Raw genomic sequence first — 20,372 nt, forward strand, 5'->3', positions numbered from 1 at the left:
TAGTTATGTCAATCAGCCTTGCACATGGTTTTAATCTCCAAAAGGGGGCTGTCCGTGGATGTTTTCTTCTATAGAGAGGGCTACATCCGTGGGACAGTCTCCTAGCGACACTTCCTCCTTTACGGCAAATGGAACATGGCGGAGAAATCCCAAGACGGGCTGGAGCTCAGCAAGGTATGATTTTATAACGTCTAAGAAAACTGACAGCGAGAACTGAGACTGAGAGACACGGCCTGGGGGTGTAATGTGTTATTTTATTTGTAACATACAGTTTGGCCGTGCAGGGAAAGCATTTAATACTTACCACACAAACAGTCGCAGTTAGCTCCTCTGCTAGCTACCTAAATGTTTAAAAAATTCCCTGGAGAAGCTAATAGCCTTGCCTGTCATTTCATGTTTGTGGTTAGCATTTAAGTCTGACCTGGGCTAAAACGTACATTTAGGCATTTGGGCTGTTTTTTTTCCCCTATAGGGTCTTGCTCTCCATCCTTTCCTAATTTGGTTATCGGTTTTGTCCATAGCGCCTCGACATGAGTTACAACATTTTTTTTAGCTCAGTTGTCCCGACTTGTTTAATCGGACTTGCAACTTATTCACTGTTTTACTAAGTACAGGCTTTATCAGCCCTGCTCTGTGTTGTACTCCGCGAAAGTGGCAGATGTGAGCTTTTTACTTTTCCATTTTCTTACTCGTTGATAAACAACCTTTTCCCAGAACAAGTAACCGCGGATAGAAGAGTTAGTTTTTGCTTTCGTTTAAGAACTGCTATGATGCATTAAAACTGTCCTAAAACTAGCTCTCTCATTTCAGTATTTAACTGACAGACTTCTACTAAAAGAAAGGTATCAGTATTGTGCCCACTCAACCAGACTTTGAGTTAAAAAGAAGTGTAAATCCAAATGCAGGCACAGTTGTGAGTAATGTAGGAAGTACTAATGTCTTACAAAAAAAAAGGTTAACCACAGTGCCAATATGACTTCTTTCATGTCATGCAGAATGCTGCTCCAACAGTTGCACCACAACTTCAGGAAGTGTTGACAAAGAAAAACAAAACATTGTGTGATTTAATTGTTTACTAGCTTTAGTTACGAGTCTTTAAGCAAAACAAAATGAAACATCATTTGTGGGATGCATCCTCAGGCAGCATAAAGAGACTTTTATGACTTCCTTGGTTACCAAGTGCACCATTATGCTCTTAATCAAAATCCTCTGTACAAGGAGTCAAAGTCTAGATCATTAGTCAACATGAGTTATTTAATGGTAGTGGCACTTGTTCTGGTATTTGTAAAGACATGTCTGTGCTTGCTTGATGTTATTGAAAGCTCATCTGTGCAGTTATGTGTCAGAAATGTGAATCTCTGTGATGCAGGTCGTGTTCTTTTCTGTGTTTTTTGTAGGAATGGCAGGAGGCAGCAGACATGAGAGCGGAGCTGCTCCGCTACCTGAAGGAGCAGGTTCCACGGATTTTTTGCCTGAAGAAGGAGTCCAGTCCTCAGGAGGAGGAGGAGATCATGCAAAGCCGCCTCCTTTACCCCCTGGAGTGTTTTCTCTTTGGAGAAGATCCTCAGGAGGGTCTTGAGAAGCTCAAACAGGGCAGCACCTCCTCTCAGCTCTGTGGACGCGTCTTCAAAGAGGGAGAGACTGTCTACTCTTGCAGGTCTGAACAGACCATCCTGTTTAATGTAAAAGTTATAATAACGATGTATATATGGTTCTAATCAAATACTCAAATGTTTTACCCAAATTACTAATTTTGAGATAATTCCTGAAATGTACAGTATAGGGCCAGAAAAACCCAGTGGTATCCATGGTTAAGTTTTTCTGTGTAATGTTGGGCAGTAATTCTAGTTTTGTCTGATGTCTTTTATGGTCTGTGTTTACAGTTGAGGTTAGTTTAGGCAGACAACCATCCTCTAAGAGCCAGGTCTGCTTGAGGTTTCTGCCTGGTAAAAGGAAGTTTTTCCTTGCCATTGTCACCAAGGGTTTGCCTCTGGAGAATTCTCTTGGGTCTCTGTGAATTGGGTTACAAAGAGTCTGGTTTAGACCAGCTCTAAATGTAAAGTGTCACGAGATAACTTCTATGATGTGGCACTATATGAAAAAAATTTGATTGATGGTTATAATGTTAAAACTTTACAGTTTAAAAGCATCTGAACTGCAATATGTTTAGTTATAGATAAAATTAAAGCTAAATTTCAGTATTTACAAATGTTCAGTTTATTGTTGTGCACCACAACCACTACACCTCTGAATACAGAGGAAACAAAAACAGTGATATATTGAAGTAGGCTGACTAACCTTATCTGGTACTTTCAGTGTGGTTACTTTGCCACAGTAAGTTTTAGTTCACATTACAAGGCCACAGTATTTAGGCTAAGTGTTAAAAATGAATAGTTAATGAGTAGACACACTCAGGTTTCAGTATGATGGTGTCAGTGAGTGGACTCGAAAATTGTGCACTTTTTCTCTGATGTTTACCAGCCCTCACCAGCATCTGCTTATCCATTCCAAAGCCATCATTTTTTTCAAAGCATGAATTCGAGTCTCATTGAATACGTTATAGACAAAAACCATATCAACAGATTACCTCTTTAACACGTGTGTGTGAAATTATACCAATATCTATGTTGGTATAGGAATTTTAAGAAAAAATCACTCAGTCTTCTAGAATATATGAGATTATCAATATAACGCACAGCCTGGTACTAAGAATCAGTACCAAAAACAAGTGGTGCCAGGCACAACAAACCCCGCCCCTTGCACATATTGTAGCTTATTTTGGCATCGATCCAGTTATGTGTATGCATGTGGTGATGTCAGCATATCAATTGCCTTTATATATGTGCCAAGTTTGAATTAAGTTAAAACAAAATTGATGTTCTTATAGATGTGAAATTTTGCCCATTATAGGTAAATGGGAGAGAAAAAAAAAAAAGATTTAAAAAATGTGAACTTTGACCTACTTTTCCCAAAATGGAACCAGATCTTTTCTGGGTCACTGGCAATCTATAAACCCAATTCGGTATGAATTCAACTAATAGTTTTGCTGCTTGAGTGTTAACAAACAAACAAACAAATCCAACCAAAAACAATACCCCTTTCCTCCCCTTTGGAGGATGGGGTAAAAAAAATTTGTCTTAACATAATTGCCTTATTGAAATAACAGCCATATGACTGGCAGATTCAGAAACATTTCACTTTTACTTGAGATGCTCCATACTTGATTAAATTAACATACTCAAATAGGGTAAAGATGTACAAAGAGGTTGTGGTAGTTCCTGACATTTACTCTGTCAAATAACAAATCCACCTGTACTTATTGCAGGGATTGTGCAATAGATCCCACTTGTGTACTCTGCATGGACTGCTTCCAGGATAGTGTGCACAAAAGCCATCGGTACAAGGTCAGTGTCAGTGTTGAAAGATGTCCATTGAGTTGTATTCAGAGTAGCAATTTGATATTGAGTTTTGTTTGCAGAGCTTCTAATGAGGTTTTGCATCTGTGTACTCGTGTTGTACACAACTGAGTAACAGTACATTCAGTTTGCTCCCTCTTGGGAAATGAATAGAAAGTTGATGGCATTTGAACAGACCTGTATGGGTTCACAGATATTGATCACACTCACCTATTTGCAGATTCACTGTCACTATGCTATATGACTAATTTCCAGACTTCTACACTTACTTTCAGCCTCACATAATAATACATTCCCATAACATTGCGATCAGTGACATACATTATTTGACTTTTCCCCAGATGCACGCATCATCCGGTGGGGGATTCTGTGATTGTGGGGATGTGGAGGCCTGGAAGATTGGCCCTTACTGCTCTAAACACGACCCAGGGGCAGCAACTGCCATGGTAACGGTAAGTTACATAATGGAGCGGAAAGAGGGACGTGGGAGGGACCTACTTTACCATTCTGTGTCAGTGAACCCCAGAATGCTTATTTTCCCATCTTAGGCCTGATGCTGCTGTCTTGGCTATGCCTTTGGCTCCGGAAATGAGAAAGAAAAGCACTTTGTTGACCTGCTCTAACTGAGAAAATTTATAATAAGGTTAAGACTTAGGATTGAGTGCAAAAGGGCTAGTGGAAAACAATTGACCAACTATGGATGAGAATGGTTGTGAGATTTTTTTTTTTTTTTTAACAGTACAGTTAAATTGTACTAAAGTTTGCAAGGGTGTGTTTTGTTTTTGTATGATAACGTCACAGCTTCTCCCATCAAACTGCTGCTGGTTCACATTTTAATGATTGTGCTGGAGTTGTTTGTCAGATCTTTCTTTGCTGATCAGTGTTTGGCTTTTCTTTGATAAGATCATGTCAGGGGCTTTAAGCAGACGTACAGCTTGCCGGCTCAGTGCCTGTTTCCGTAAACAGCAGGTGCTTCCATTAACGGAGACGTCGCTGACCCTAGTCTGGCATTCTGCTTTGTGTTTTCTACATCAGATCTGAACCTGCGCTTAACAAGTAATGACACATCACATGATCACAGGAGGACCCCCACTCTGATCATGAAAATACACCATACTGTTTCAGAGCTCTTGTTGTTTAGATTGGGATAGATTCCAGTGCTTTTTCTCACAAGGCAGTGTGATGTAGAAACTGGTGTAAACATACACACTCATTGTATGTTTGCTTTGGTTTGTGTGTTAAATGTCAGACATTTGTATGAAATACTTGGCAGCTGTGTGGAATTTTTGCTCCTAAGGGATTTGATATTAACTGTACAAGGACAGTTGCCTGTTTGCTTTATTAAGCAAAATGTTCAGACTTGAGTCCACATCACATTAGACAGTCACTGCTGGCAAAACAGGAAATGGAAAATTAATGAAGAATTTTTCAACAAATAGAATTATGTCATATCGGCTTTTCTGTGAGGTGGCATAATTGAGTAAAACATTTTTTCATTTATTGTATTGTTGACAGTATATGTTTGTTTTATAAAGCGGCATTGGTGAAATTTCACATTTGTTGTTAATACTGACTTGAAACCAAAGAGGAACTGATTACAGCTTGGAAGTCACTGGTCAAGGGTCAAAGGTCAAAGTCACTGTGACGTCACAACATGTTTTAGCCACAAAGGAAGAATTCACATGGTAATTATGGAAAATCTGTATTAGATTAAAACGATGATATTGTGATATCTTATATCCAAAAGTACAAAGGTCAGCTTTGTTGAGATGGTAGTTTTCTGCTAAATTATTTCTGGCCATTTTTCAGCATCATATTCCTCTCTTAAAAATAGTCTGTAATTGAAGACGACATCTTTCTCAGTCTAAATCAATTACTGGGATCACACATGTCGAAAGAGTGACAACTTCCATTTGAGCAAAATATGTATGTCATATATTTTTTTTTAATTCTTTCTGGGTCGGTAATATAAACTGCTACTTGATTTGATCACAGATACATATAACTGCACTAATTCTGTTTTTTTCTGCCATCATTTTGACATTCTTACTTACTGTGCTGTAATTCACTGTATTACTTACTAATTTCCTTCCATGTCCAATATTTGCTTTGCCAATAAAATGCATGAGCACTGTTTATTATTAGCTTTCAATAGTGTTTCATTCATGGTAATTGGGGGGGAATGGCTCTGTAGAGTGTAAGAGGTATACTAAAATTTTGTTAAATGTTGTTCATCTTTTTGCAGGATGAGTGCACATTGGAGCCCGAGTTATATGAACGTGCTGAGAAGTTGTTCCGCATATTGCTGCGCTATGTCACAGATTTCTTAGTGTGGGAGGAAAACTTTGAGCTATCGCCTGAACTCCAGCCCCAGTAGGCCCTCACTGATCCCTCACACACACATAAATTCATATGCAAAACATTCAGCTTAACTTTGACAGTTTCTATCTCTATCCATGCAGGACAAAAGACAATGCATACTACTGTGTGCTCTACAATGATGAGCACCACTCGTATGACCATGTGATTTACACCCTGCAGCGTTCTGTTAACTGTGACCAAGCAGAGGCACAGACACACACAGCACTTATTGACAAGGAGGTATTTGCCTGGTTTTTATTATCCAGTGACAGTTTTTTTTATTGCATAACATAAAAAAATTAATTGCAATATTACACAAATGTTGTAAAACAATAAAACATGAACAAGTCCAAGTGGAAGAATATGTAGAGGTGACACCAGTATTGACTTTGATGCTTATTGGAAAATTCCCATATCAGATTTTTATCACATTATGAACCGGTTATTGTTGTAACTAATGCACAGGGTCGGAGGGCAGTAAAGAGGGCAACTCTTCGTTCCTGCCAACAAGCAAAAGACCTCATAATGGTAAACAGCCAGTGACGGCACCATTTTCCACCTTTATTTTTAGCTTCGAATTGGACACCATTATAATTCAGTTTTTAGTTCACCAATGGGCTCTAACTCTTTCGCTGGTGTGTGTTACAGTCCAACTCGGAGCACATTTCCTTGCAGCCATTACGTGTGGAAATCTTGCATTCATCTGTAATGGCTCATCAAACCTTTGCTCTTCGCCTCGGCTCCTGGTTCCAAAAGATCATCGGTTACTCAGGTGCTGCCATCATTTGCACCATATTATCCAATTTCAGACCATTAGATATTGAAAGTGTGTGTCTTAACTGTCAAACCAAACCTTTTCTTATTCATTATGTTTGTACTTTTTTTCTTAGATTTACTGATTTGTGGATTTCTTTCTTATAGCTGTCCTTTGACTGTGACTTTGTGTCTTTTGCAGCGGGTTTCAGGCAGGCCTTCTGCCAGGTGGCTTTGGAGCCCAACCCAGACAGTGACCGCCCTTGTCTCATCAGCAGGCTCATGTTACACGATGCCAGGATGTACAAAGGCAAGTACATCTGGGATACATTTGAATGCAGAATCAAAGCTCAAACTGTAACATGTTTCCATTTGATAATTACATATTTTTTATCTCTTCTTAAGGGGCTCGCAAGATTGTGCATGAACTTATTTTCTGCAGTATGCTAATGGAAACAGAATTCAAAAGGCTTTTTGCAATTGAGTTTACAAAGGTAAATGAAACATTTGGGAAAACTGTTTGAAATCATTCTTGGTGATTTCACTTACTTTCATTAATACATGACACTATTCTGTCTTTTAGCACTATAAGCAGCTGCAAAAGGACTTCATCAATGATGACCATGAGAAGAGTATTTCCATCACTGCTCTGTCCGTTCAGATCTTCACTGTTCCCACGCTGGTACGTATTGTTTTCTGTAGGACAATGGAAAGTATGGAGAATTCTGCCTTAAATTGTATTCTTCTGAAGCAGCCTGCATCTGTCTGTGCTTTTCTTTAATAACCATCTCTGTCCTCATATTTTTTTCCTTCAGGCCAGACATTTGATAGAGGAGGGTAATGTCATTAAGGTGATAGTTGATACAGTCATGGAATTGCTGCGTGAGCATCTGGATGACAGCAATCGCTTCTTTTTCCTTGGCTACAACTCAGACAAGTTCTCGCGCATTCAGGTCATCTTCCATGACCTCAGGTGACTGAACATTCAACTGCCTCAACAAACCTTTTGTTCCCAACATGTTAGCTCCCCATCTAAGTTGTACTTCTTGTCTGTCATTAGGTATATTCTCATCAGTAAACCTTCATTGTGGACTGATGAGCTGCGGAAGCAGTTCCTAGAAGGATTTAAAGTCTTTCTCAGTCTTCTCAAATGCATGCAGGTACACATGATCCTGACCCTTATTCAGTTCTTTGGTAACATAATACTGTTACATCAGTATCTGTAAGTTGACACCTCATATATTTTAAGAATCATGACCTTCTTTCACTTTCCTTATCAGGGCATGGAAGAGGTTAAGCGCCAGTTTGGTCAACACATTGCAGTTGAGCCAGAATGGGAAGCTGGCTTTTCTTTACAGATCCAACTCCGCCACATTCTTGCTATGTTCCAGGATTGGTGCTCATCTGATGTAAGCAGTCTATCAAGCACAATGTGATCCTAAAACAAAAATCACAAGGGATGAGGATGTTGCTGTATTTATTTTTTGCTTATGCCTATCTCCTCAGGATGATATTTTGCTGCTTGCATTCAGAGAGTGCCACAAAGTCCTGATGCAGTGCAACAATCAGCCCTTTCTCAGGGAAGCTGTTGATTACTACATGTGCAAGCACATCCTCCACGTTCGTCCATACAAAGTGTCTCAGGATCCAGTCAGCATCCATCTGCCTATCTCTAGGTTACTGGCTGGTATGAGAGATCATCTATAGTACTTTATTAGATATGTTAGCATTTTGTTCTGATAACTGTAAGCTTATGACCTTTTTTTTTTATTGTGCTCCATAGGCCTCTATGTGCTTCTCTGCAGAACAGGAGCTGGTGATCGACTGCATGATCCTGTAAGTTACATAAGAAGAATCACTGAAATGTTATTATGTTTCATCCTCAGTTAATAATGCTGATTCTGGAACTTCTGTCAGTGAGGAAATGAGGACATCTACTGCTGCTGGTGTAAAAAAAAAAAAAAAAAAGTTATGTTTGCCTTGTCTTTTTCAGGAGAACTATGACTATATCCAAATGGCAGAGCTTCCTCTTCGATGCGTGGTGTTGGCTGCACAGGTCTCGGCTGAAATGTGGAGGAGAAATGGGCTTTCATTAGTCAGCCAGGTAAAGCATGCTGCAAGTTTCCCAGAAATATTTCTTTCCTGTTTGCTCTCAGTCATTATTTAATCAATAACAAACAATTTTCTGTTTGGTATACAATACCAGGTCTACTACTATCAGGATGTCAAATGCAGAGATGAGATGTATGACAAAGACATTCTCATGCTGCAGGTCTGTGTCAGTTATGAGTCATTTTTCTTGAGCTCTAACTGTTTATCTACACATGTCATTAACTGTGTTTGATCTTCCCCAAAACTCTTACAGATAGCTGCTTCCAAAATGGATGCCAACCACTTCCTCATGCTCATCTTGTTGAGATTTGAGCTCTTTGATTATTTTAATGGAAGTTGTTCAAGCAAAGACCAGGTTTGTAACATCTTTTTAACAATAAGGAAAAAATCATTCCTCCACTTGATGCTGTACTAAGTGCAATTTAATTTACAGGATGAACTGATTCAGTGGAATCGTTTGACAGAAGAGATGCTTTACCTCTTGATCGTCATTGTTGGTAAGTGACATGCCACTACTCTGACTCATGGAATTACTTTTCAAGAAGAGTAGTATTATTTCTGACAAACGTTGTGTTTCCAGGTGAGCGATATGTCCCTGGGATCAGCCACGTGACCAAAGAGGATGTGACGATGAGGGAGGTAATCCACCTACTATGCATTGAACCCATGGCTCATAGCAGCCTGGTCAAAGGCCTTCCAGAAAATGTAAGATAGTAATTCTAAATCTCTAAATTACAGAAATAGCCTTGTTTTATTCAGTTGAGATGTATTTTAACCAGCTATTTTTTTCGTAGGAAAGCCACGAAACAGGCCTGGAGACTGTTATTACCAAAGTTGCTACCTTCAAGTATGTAGATGTTCATCAAACAGCTCATGAGTTTTGTCCTCATTAAAATCTTTGAGGGTGTTTAATACGTCCACTTTCCTTTTGTGTTTAGAAAACCAGGAGTATCAGGACATGGCTTATATGAAGTAAAAAAAGAGCGTTTGGAAGAATTCAACCCTTTCTTCTACCATTATTCACGGTCTCAGCACAGCAAGGTAATGTCATGTCTCTGAGCCTTGTGTTTATTACAAACTGATGTAGATATTGTTCTTCAGTTCATTGCTTATTTACTTTTAGGCAGAAGAGTCTCAGAAGAAGAGGAGGACTCAGGAGGGGAATGATAAAGGTAATGATTGTCTTCTTTTTCTGCACCAAACAGTATCAACATGAATCATCTTCTGTCCACTACTGACTTTCTCCCTGCTCTTTCTGTCTGTGTACTCAGCTCTGCGTCCTCCATTGCCCCCGGCTTTCTGCACACACTTTGCCAGCATAGTGCGCCTACTCTGCTGCGACATTATCATCCACATTCTGAGACGTGTCCTGCAGAGAGCTGCAGAGGAACGGACCACTCACTGGACAGAGGCCATGATCCAGAGGGTACACCTTTTAAGAATCCACCATGATCTGCCTTAACTATTGTCACGAAAACCACGTAGATTAGTAGTAACAGAATGCTTTCACCACACAGGCACTGCATCTAATAGGTCAGGCATTGCTTGAAGAGAAAACACAGCTTGAGGACAGCACCGTTGAGGAAGTGACATTTGATTTCAGCCTTAAGGCCCGCAGTGAGTGAATGTATTAACTGTTTGGTGCAGTGCTTTCAACAAATAAACTATTAATCATATTGTAGTCACTAAAAAGTATGAACTAACTTGTGTTTCCTCATTTTCTAGTAATTGGTTCTGAACATGGGAAATCAGTGTTCCTGTTGTTGTCAAAGATTAAGGCTGTTCCTTCTCTTGAAGCCCAGAAAGACATGATCAAATGGGTTTTACAGGTAAGCTATAACTCAGCTGCTTTTCTCGCTGTACTTTAAACTTGCTATTGCATAAAAGGCTCTCTTATCTTTATTATCTTATTGATGCATTTATTCTCATGTGATGCCTGCAGTTTTATATCGTTATTCTTTTCCTGTAGATGTTTGAGATTGTCAAGTGCCTTAGAGAGAAGTCTTGTCCAACAGCCTCGATGAGCGTGGAGACCAAGCCAGAAGAGGTAAAAGGCCATTGAATGGCACATCTGATAAAGCTCACCTCACTCAACAGTTCACTTAAACAGCTTATCATACCATGAATGACACTGTGTATGGTCGAACACATGTTTTTGTTTGGTTTAGAGTGCTCAGGACAAAGAGAAAGCTGAGCGGAAAAGGAAGGCAGAGGCAGCCAAACTCCACCGGCAGAAGATAATGGCTCAGATGTCAGCGATGCAGAAGAACTTTATTGAGTCGAACAAAATGCTGTATGACAATATGCCAGAGAGCGGGACTCAGGGCGAGCCTGTTGCATGTAGTCAGAGGTGAATAGAGGGATTCCAAATATACATTTCACTTCCTTTTGCGTTTGAGATCTGATCAAGTTAACATAAATGAATCCTGAATTGGGGTTATGTTTAATTTTTTTTTTTAGCTCTGCAATGGATCAGAAGGAGCTCTGTGTAGCCATCGGGCCCCATCGAGGGTCCACCCCGGCAGAGAGGGAAGTACTGACCTGCATCCTTTGCCAGGAAGAACAGGAAGTGGTGGCCCAAGCTCCAGCCATGGTACTGACTGCTTGTGTCCAGAGGTCCACAGTCCTGACGCAGTGTAGAGGAAAGATACCAAGCAACAGAGCAGATGGTCAGTCTCCGTTAAGCCTTCAATTAATTTAATTGATGGTAACTGTGATTTGAAGGTGGAGGAAGTGATTGTAAACTAACATGTCTTGTCTAGTTTACCAAATATCTTCTTAGGTCTATGTTGTAATACACTTTTCCTACATGAAACCAAGACCTGGCATGTTTTCCTAACACTAATGCTGTTGTTGAAACCAGCTGATATTGCAAATCAGGCCAAGAAAACATTTTGGATGAACAAAACATGGTGTTAACCATTTGTTCATGTTCACATCATCATTTTTGGCTCTTAGTTAATTGAATGTGGTAATTTGCAATATGTAATCGTTTTATTGAAATTAAATGTAATGTCAGTGGCATTACATGTGTAACCAAACACTTTACAACTTTACAAATACAGTTTAGTAGGGTTTGAATGTCATTTCTTAATTGACTTTTGAACAGAACAGGTGGGAAGAAAGAAAGGGGCAGAGCATCTGAAGGAACACGGAATACTTTTTTCCTTAGTCATTGTTTACTCCACCTACAGTTTGAGTAATCGGGTTTGGATTCATGTGACTCATTTCATTTAATTTGAACTCTTAAAGACACAGAGACGTATCCACTCCTGATGCCTCCTGAACTGGCAGTGGGAACTCATACAGGCAGCTGTGGACATGTCATGCATGCCACATGCTGGCAGAAGTGAGTAATTGCAGGAAAACATTTGATGAACCACAACTGTAAAAACCCCAGCTTATCAATATTATCATTTATCATCTTTTTTCAGATATTTTGAGGCAGTCCAGAACACGACCAGGAATCGACTCCATGCTGAGCTGATTTTTGATCTGGAGAACGGGGAGTACTTGTGTCCACTTTGCAAGTCTCTGTGTAATACTGTAGTCCCTCTCATTCCCTTGGAGCAATTAACTTTCAACTAGTAAGTCAGATCCTTCTTCCATTTGCAATGTCCTTTCAATGCAATGATGCATAGAGGTGATTTTAATGTACATTTTGCACGTTTAGTGAAAATGCAGAGTTAATTGGACAACATTTGACCATGCCCCGCTGGATCCAGGTTCTCTCTGCCAGGATTAAAGGACTCAAGTCAGTCACTCAGGATAATGGTAAGAGGTGGTACAATAAAAGGCATTATTTATGTAGTATGTCTAAAATGTACAGGACCTTCTACTAAGCAGCCTCCTAGGTTAGGTTTCAGTACACTGATTTTGCAGCTGACATACTTTCATTTGTCTAATTTTCTATTTCAGATTGCAATACAGAATGTAGTAGTTCGGATGCGGACACAGGGCTTTGTGGAGAGGGCCAGCCAGACTTCAGATCCATCCTGAGCTACGGAGTACAAGAGCCGTAAGTGACACTGTTGCTTTAATGTCAATAGTATCTAATGTCTCCTGTGTCCAAGTGGTCTGAAATGTTTTTTTTTTTTTTTTTTTTTTTTTTTGTGTAGGAGAAAGTTTTCAGAAAGCATATCTGAGATGCTAGTCGTATGTGCCACCACAGTCCACAGGGTAGGACTGCAGACAGTGCCCAATGAACTGTGTCCTCGTGTGCCCCTTATGGCCTGGAATACATGTGCCTTTACTATCCAGGCCATAGGTAAGACTTACCTCTCATTTCGTCTTTTTTTCTCAGTCTTTTATAAAAAATTCTCAGCATAAATATTTTTATTTATCCACAGAGAATATTTTGCAGGAAGAGGACAAGCCACTGTTTGGGTCCTTACAAAACAGACAGGTTAGATGCTACAGACTCATTCATCAAGTCGTCAGCTGTCACTTGCAATGTGTGTTATTATTTAGGTATGTCAGGCATTTTGTGAAGTGTTTGTCTTTTTTAGCTTGCAGGTTTGAAAGCAGTTGTTCAGTTTTCAGCAGCCCAGAGAATTAAGAGCTCACAGGCTGTAATCCAAAGGCACTTTTCCGACATGTTAGGAGGTATGTCGTCTACCGAAACATAATTAAAGCTAGTCACATTCATCCATGGGTTACTGTACAGCCTTTTTCATGTAAATTACTGTCATCACTCTTCTCAGTTTTGCTCCCAATCATGAGCAGAAAGACCACACCTTCTCTTCTGGAGGTGGACTTCTTCCATCTGTTGGTAAGTCTTTGTTTGACATAGCAGCTCAGTTGAAAAAGTCTCCAAGTCTTCCTCACTTCATCCATAAATAAGATCCTTTATTTTGCCATACAGCCACTTGTTACTGTGATAATTTTATTAGTGTCAAATTTATCACACTTAAAGGGTGGGGAAGCAAAATTTACAATATTTTGAGGCAGGGATTGAAAGACAGTGTATGACCAATTAGTTTATTGAAAGTCATGAGAATTTATTTGCCACAAGAAAATTGACATAATAGAAAATGTTTTTATTCTATGTGTCCTCCTTCTTTCTCAATAACTGCCTTCACACGCTTCTTGAAACTTGCGCAAGTGTTCCTCAGATATTTGGGTGACAACTTCTCCCATTCTTCTTTAATAGTATCTTCCAGACTTTCTCGTAATAGTTTTGCTCATAGTCATTCTCTTCTTTACATTATAAACAGTCTTTATGGACACTCCAACTATTTTTGAAATCTCCTTTGGTGTGACGAGTGCATTCAGCAAATCACACACTCTTTGACGTTTGCTTTCCTGATTACTCATATGGGCAAAAGTTTCTGAAAAGGTATGGATAATAGTGTTCAGTATGATTATGACATCAATATATGTTTGGTTTCAAAACAATTGACGTAGTGCCTGCTGAGAAAAAACAACTAAATGTTCATTGTAAATTTTGCTTCCCCACCCTGTAAGTGAAAATCAGGTAAAAACTGGTTTCTCCCATTTTCTTTTTACTTAGCTTAAAAATTGTTGCCACAGCTCATATGTGACAACTGAGTTTAAATGTCTGAAATGATAAATGGGGTTTGCTTTCTCCTTTTGTCAGGTGGGCTTGGTGTTGTCGATACCATCCCTGTATCAGGAGGAGGCTGTAGACTTACAGCCCTCTGCTGTCAGCTCTGCCTACAACCATCTGCACATTCTGCATCTGGTCACCATGGCTCACATGCTGCAGGTTCTTCTCATCTCTACAGGTACAAAGTCTGAAAACAATTGGGCCATCTGGTCCCTGCTGCTGGTGTCTGCCGTTCACTGAACTACAACAAAAAGCGCAAAAGTAACACTATTCCTGTTTTTGTTTCAGATTTCCCTGCGGTGGTAAGCAGAGAGGACACGCAGGAGGCAAGAGCAGCAGCAGAACTGCATACTACAGTATTACAACACACTGGGAGGTACATGTTTCTTATTTTAATATTTATCTGCCAAAATGCAAGCAGAATTTGTATATGGTACAGTTATAACCAGCTACCCTGATTTAAATAGTGCTAATGATAAGGTTAGAGTGGTGCAGGTACTAAAATATCCATCTTAAAGCTCAGGATCATGAATCTTTTCTAAGCAGCTGCTAAGTCTAGTGCTTCTACCTACATTCATTCATTGGTTTGTTCTTGATGGATTCTTTCAGACTGAACTGTTAACCTAATAAAGTAGACAATTAAAGATTAACAAAGCAGCCATTTCCACTTGTCATTATCATAATTGTAATTTTCCCCACCCGTGCCCCATCTGAAGCATAGTCCACACATGTGTCCTGGGTGTGGAGAGCATTTTGATGTAGCATGTCAGTTATCTTCATTTAAGCATGACAAGCAGTGGCCATGCCTGTTTATAATGGTAATGTATGCCAGGCAAGACAGGGCAGAAATGTCTCTTTTCCTCTCGTTAAAGCCTTTTACACTGTGGATGCTCAGCTTGTTTGACAGATTGCTTTGTGGTTTGCTCATCAGGCTGATTCCAGATGTTCCTGGCAGCTCTGTGGCTGAAAGGGTGAAAAGAGGAATCGAACCTTTCCTGCGGTGTGCAGCTCTGTTTTTCAGTTGCCTTACAGGGGTCCACCCTCCAGAGGAGCTTTTTAATACTGCTGGTGTGTAAAAGTGAAGCTTATTATTTTTTACTATTATCATTAAACTGTCCATGAATATTGGCAAGTTTAAAGCAGCTACGTGAACATTGTAGATCAATTTTCGTCATTTATAGGTCATTGTTTTTTGTGCAAATATTGTGTGTATCAGTAATGCTTATGGCTTTATGTTAAAGATATCCATGGCTGTATTGTAGATATTTACAAGCATGCTAATCGGCTAGACCTGTTTCGTCTAATTTTGTAATACCCCTGTAACACCGAACTGAGTAATGAGCCACTGTGGTGCCATAGCTCAACCATGCAAGATATGGTCAGCAGAAGCCATGTTCTATCCTATGAATACCACTACAGTGTCACTTAACTTTGCTGCATCCTCATAAAGCAGTCCAAAAATATATGTTGAATATACAAATTACATTATTCAGGATGTCCTGCATTGATACATTGCTAAAAACTAAGCTAAGTGAGCTGTATCATGGTCTGAAAGTTACCGTACTTGTAAAAATTGCATCAGTCGGTCAGTTTGGATCTGAACTAATGTGTTAAAACACCAAGGTCAAATGATTATGCAGGCATGGGTAGGCCAGGATCTACTGTTTTCTGCAAGAGGGTCAAAGGAGTCTGATGGCAAGAACGCCTCAGGAGTGCAGTTAGAAACAGCTGTCTGACTAGGAAAAGCATAGTATTGTTACTATATGTTGATTAGTTAATACAGCTTGGGCACCAACTTCACAGCTTTTTGGTCAAGTGCTTCTGTTGATAGTTGGAATAAGACTCGGCCATAAAACAATTATATTATATTTTGAAGTAATTGTTGATGTGATAACTTAAAGGTGCGGGAGACTTTCGTGACCAATTTTTCATCAAATCTGTAAAACCTCAGTCATAGCCTAAGTATCATGAATCTGTAAGTCTTTCTGTGATTACTCACCTGAATCTCTTGCATTACGGTGAACAATTTCGAAGTGCCATCCACCATAAAGAAACCATTTATTTACAAACCAAGCCGGGAGGTAACTCGGACGTCTTCGGAATTTTGTCACGACGTGCATCAGGATAAGATCTGCGACCATATTGTCCAGTCCTCGTAAAAGTAGAAGTTAGTTTTTCAATCTTAACCTTCAAAACTAGATCTTTTAAGCAGAGTTTGTGTTTATTGCAGTTACTTCTCAAGGACAGATGGAGGCACTATGCAGTTACTTGGCGCTACCCTCCAATGTGTTCCATCTCTTCCAGGAGCACAGAGACACTGTTCATCCACTGCTGCAGAGGTAGGTGAACCCTAACACTGAGGTCAGGACAGTGTGGAAGGACCTTAATTGGAGACTAATATTGTAAAATTGTTTATTGGTTCATCAGGTGGTGTGAGAACGCAGCTGTAACCAAAATCCTAAAAGGCAAAGTACAGACAGTCAGGTAATCTTTGTCATGGTTCAAGTTTATTTTATTTATTTCGCACTTGTACTGAAGTCCTTCACAAACATAAATGTGCATGACAGATGTTGTGGAAATAAAGGAAGATTAAAAAAGTTTGTGCCAAATTTCGAACCCAGATAACAATGATTGTCCTTGTATTGAATGGGTTAAACATTAGTTTTATAATAACACAATGCCATATGTTCTATTAATCGACCATTAAACAACTGTGCAGATACCCCAGGAGAAGGAATCGTCTGATTGATCTTCCTGAGGACTACAGTGTCCTCCTCAATCAAGCCAGTCATTTCCAGTAAGTGGAAATTAAACCCTCTGACACCGTCCACCTCTCTGTGTAAAAGCCTGCTGACTGATTTCTCTCCTCTGTCCTCAGGTGTCCCAAGTCTACAGATGATGAGAGGAAGCATCCGACCCTGTGCCTGTTTTGCGGGGCCATGCTGTGCTCTCAGAGCTCCTGCTGTCTCAGCCAGGTGGATGGGGAAGATGTGGGAGCTTGCACTGCCCACGCTGCCACCTGTGGTGCTGGAGTGGGCATGTTTCTCAGGTTAGTCAGCAATGCCTTAGGGATCAGGACAATAACTTTTCAGTTCTCAGATTTTGTGTTTGAACATGAAAGTTTAGTCTGTTTTTTCTCTTGTCTGTGTAAAACGTCCAAAATAATGGTGCACATGAATCTATGTTTACAGAATAAGAGAGTGTGAAATTGTCCTGAGGGCCAGTAAGACTCGAGGAAGCACATACCCCGCACCGTACCTGGATGATTATGGAGAGACTGATCCTCACCTCGTGTAAGAACTTTCACTTCTCTTGATGGTCCTGAATTTTCGCTTTCTCTCAGTCACTGTTTAATATGAGGTATTAAAATTGACTCATATAGGATCATAAGCGTATTACATATTAAAACTGCAGCATCAAACTTTGAGTGTTTGTTTGACATGCAGATAATTGGTTTTTATTATACTTTAATTGCAAAAGAGCACACAGACATGAGCAGCATATGAATATGACCATTAGTTATAGAATATAAATTATACTATGGTGTTTACATCAGAAGTTAACGCATCAATCAGGGTTTTTAAATGCACATAAACCTGATGTAGCTGACTCATTTCACACTGCCAGTATTTGACTTTTTGTTGCTCTTTGCATTGTATTCTATGTCATAAACTGGTCAGCAGTGAACAGATAAATTCCTCATGAATTACAGACAAATCAGGACAAACTGATTCAACTCACTATTTAGCAAGTATTGAATTTTCCTAAAAACAAAGAACAAAATCTGCACTGCACATTATTCTTGTATATAAAATCAAACAAGTGGTGACAGGCAGAACAAACTCTGCCGCTTGCATGTATTTGTAGCTTATTTTGGCATCGATCCAGCTGATGTCATCATGTCTACGCATGTGCTGATGTCAGCATATCAGTTGCGTCTATATATGTGCCAAGTCTGAAGTAAACTGTAACAAAATTGATGTTTTTAGAGATGTGAAATTTCACCCATTATAAGGAAATGGGAGAAAAAAAAAGATTTGAGAAATTTGAACTTTGACCTAGTTTTCCCAAAATGTAGCCACATCTATTCTGGGTCACTGGCAATCTATAAACCTAATTTGGTATGAATTCAACCAATAGTTTTGCTGCTGGAGTGTTAGCAAACAAAGAAACAAACAAACCGAACCAAAAACAATAGCCCTTGCCTCCCCTTCGGGGTTGGGGTAATAACGTAGCTAAGTTATTTATGTGTGGAGCTTGAATGTCTGTGATAACACTGTTTATACTGGAAATGGAGTGAAAAACTGCAGATTGGCGCAGATGCCTTGTTTCCACTGTTGATAAGAGGTTGAGCTGATGAATATCTTACTGTAATTTGACCAGGGTTGAACACCAGTTGATGCAGTTGCACTTTGTTACTGAAGGCAAAAGCCAGATATTAGTGGGTCTTTTGTCTATGTGAAACATGTGTAATATTATGATCTCTTGATCTCTAAAAATTGACGTCTACTTTTTTTCCATTTCTAGAAGAGGCAATCCATTGCACCTTTGCCCTGAGCGTTACAGAAAGCTGAACCAGCTGTGGCAGCAGCACTGCATTCTGGAGGAAATCGCCCGCAGCCTAGAGGTGGTCAACGTCATGTTTGCGTTTGAGTGGCAGATGTTGTGATGATTGGTCCAGCTGTGGTTTCTGGGAAATGAGATGCATCCATAGAGCACAATCTGCTGCAGTGCTGTTGAGGCACGTGCGCACGTACACGAGAAAACCCCAACAACCATCCCCGTGTCACCAGTGGAGGCTCGAGTATCCCATCTTTCCCTTATGAAACCCCCCGTCGGGATCCAGAGAGTCGGGACAGTGGAACAGGATGAAGAGTTACAGAGGGTGACGGATTTTTGTGCAAACCCAAGTCGCCTTGTTTTAATTTGATTGTCTTCTGTGAGAATGAGTTCATCATGGAGGAAGTGAAGTTATTTGCAAAGAGGTTAATTCAAATAAAGACAAACGTCAATCACATGCACCAATGTTTCTGTTATCAGTTTATGTATTTGATTTATTTTCTCCTCAGTGATGCTGTGAATTATCTGCATTCTCTTTTTTTTTTGTGATAGAAATTATTATTTGTCATAAGTTATAATTGTTGATTTACTCTGTTTGGGAGGGTACATTGTGTGATAGCCAGAAATCTATCATGTTTTTTTTTTTTGCCTGTTAACTATGTAGACGGTCCAGATTTTGGTGCCCTATTTTACCTTAAATCTTAAATACACCTATTAAACATTTATAAAATAGACATTATTTTCAAAGCTGTATTAAAGTAAGACACAAGTCATCAGTAAGGTCAAAATGTATTAAAATGGTCACTGAAAACTTGTACTGATTTAAACGTATGAATGAATCCTCTGATAGATCTAATACCCTGTAGTTACATGTCGCCATATTAACACGAATTAAAGTAAAACTATATCGATGTTCTATTGGAGACTTAAAATGTACATTTATTGAAAAAATCTAAGGTAGCATATGATAGATTTCAGTTACTCATTTATTATTTTCCAGTGTGAATATATTATTTTTTCCCCTCTTTGTGTTGTATTACATGGCTTCCAGGCTGTGGAAATAAAGATACCAGCCTATTTACACATGATCTGCCTCTGTGCCATGAATCAATCAACCTACTGGAATCAACAGAGCAGAAGGAAAATATTAAAATATATTCATTTCATTCAGCATTTTAAAAGGCAGAGATGTCTGAAAGAAGACACCTCATGCACACTTTTACTTCCCCCAGAATAAAATATACTGATAAAGTTATGCTGTTTCATTTTCTCATCCAAATAACATCCATAAATGAGGCTGAACAGGCAATGTTTGTCGCACGCTGTCATATACAGTCAGAAAAAATTATTAGACCACCCTTGCTTTCTTCAATTTCTCATTCATTTTAATGCCTGGTACAACTAAAGGTACATTTGTTTGGACAAATATGATGATAAAAATAGCTCATAAGAGTTTAATTTCAGACCTGATATCTAGTCATTTTCCATGTTTTCTTGATAATAACAAAATCACTTAAGTTCTTACATCAGTAGCTATGGCATTGTACTGACAAAAACAGTGCTGTTAGGCATTCCATGTTTTCTTTTCTGTCTGTTTTAGT

At 39.3% G+C, this 20,372-nt stretch overlaps 1 protein-coding gene across 1 annotated transcript; it reads left to right on the top strand.

Annotated features, from left to right (window-relative positions):
• Nucleotides 1–47: 47 nt before the first annotated feature.
• Nucleotides 48–19,857, top strand: ubr1 (ubiquitin protein ligase E3 component n-recognin 1). The gene is made up of 47 exons (XM_030126427.1): nucleotides 48–174; nucleotides 1,398–1,657; nucleotides 3,326–3,404; nucleotides 3,758–3,868; nucleotides 5,662–5,789; nucleotides 5,879–6,017; nucleotides 6,243–6,305; nucleotides 6,426–6,549; nucleotides 6,733–6,840; nucleotides 6,936–7,024; nucleotides 7,114–7,212; nucleotides 7,346–7,503; nucleotides 7,591–7,690; nucleotides 7,811–7,939; nucleotides 8,037–8,217; nucleotides 8,314–8,366; nucleotides 8,524–8,634; nucleotides 8,737–8,802; nucleotides 8,896–8,997; nucleotides 9,076–9,139; nucleotides 9,223–9,347; nucleotides 9,437–9,489; nucleotides 9,581–9,683; nucleotides 9,766–9,814; nucleotides 9,914–10,068; nucleotides 10,160–10,259; nucleotides 10,368–10,471; nucleotides 10,612–10,689; nucleotides 10,811–10,992; nucleotides 11,103–11,311; nucleotides 11,895–11,991; nucleotides 12,077–12,229; nucleotides 12,316–12,416; nucleotides 12,561–12,660; nucleotides 12,761–12,909; nucleotides 12,992–13,047; nucleotides 13,151–13,247; nucleotides 13,346–13,413; nucleotides 14,242–14,389; nucleotides 14,500–14,587; nucleotides 15,143–15,279; nucleotides 16,442–16,550; nucleotides 16,639–16,695; nucleotides 16,931–17,008; nucleotides 17,090–17,260; nucleotides 17,403–17,504; nucleotides 18,739–19,857. The coding sequence occupies exons 1-47, from the start codon at nucleotides 136–138 to the stop codon at nucleotides 18,878–18,880; spliced, it is 5,214 nt and encodes a 1,737-aa protein (XP_029982287.1). The 5' UTR covers nucleotides 48–135; the 3' UTR covers nucleotides 18,881–19,857.
• Nucleotides 19,858–20,372: the final 515 nt, after the last annotated feature.

This window comes from Sphaeramia orbicularis, chromosome 22 (assembly GCF_902148855.1).
Source record: "Sphaeramia orbicularis chromosome 22, fSphaOr1.1, whole genome shotgun sequence".
Taxonomy (NCBI): domain Eukaryota; kingdom Metazoa; phylum Chordata; class Actinopteri; order Kurtiformes; family Apogonidae; genus Sphaeramia; species Sphaeramia orbicularis.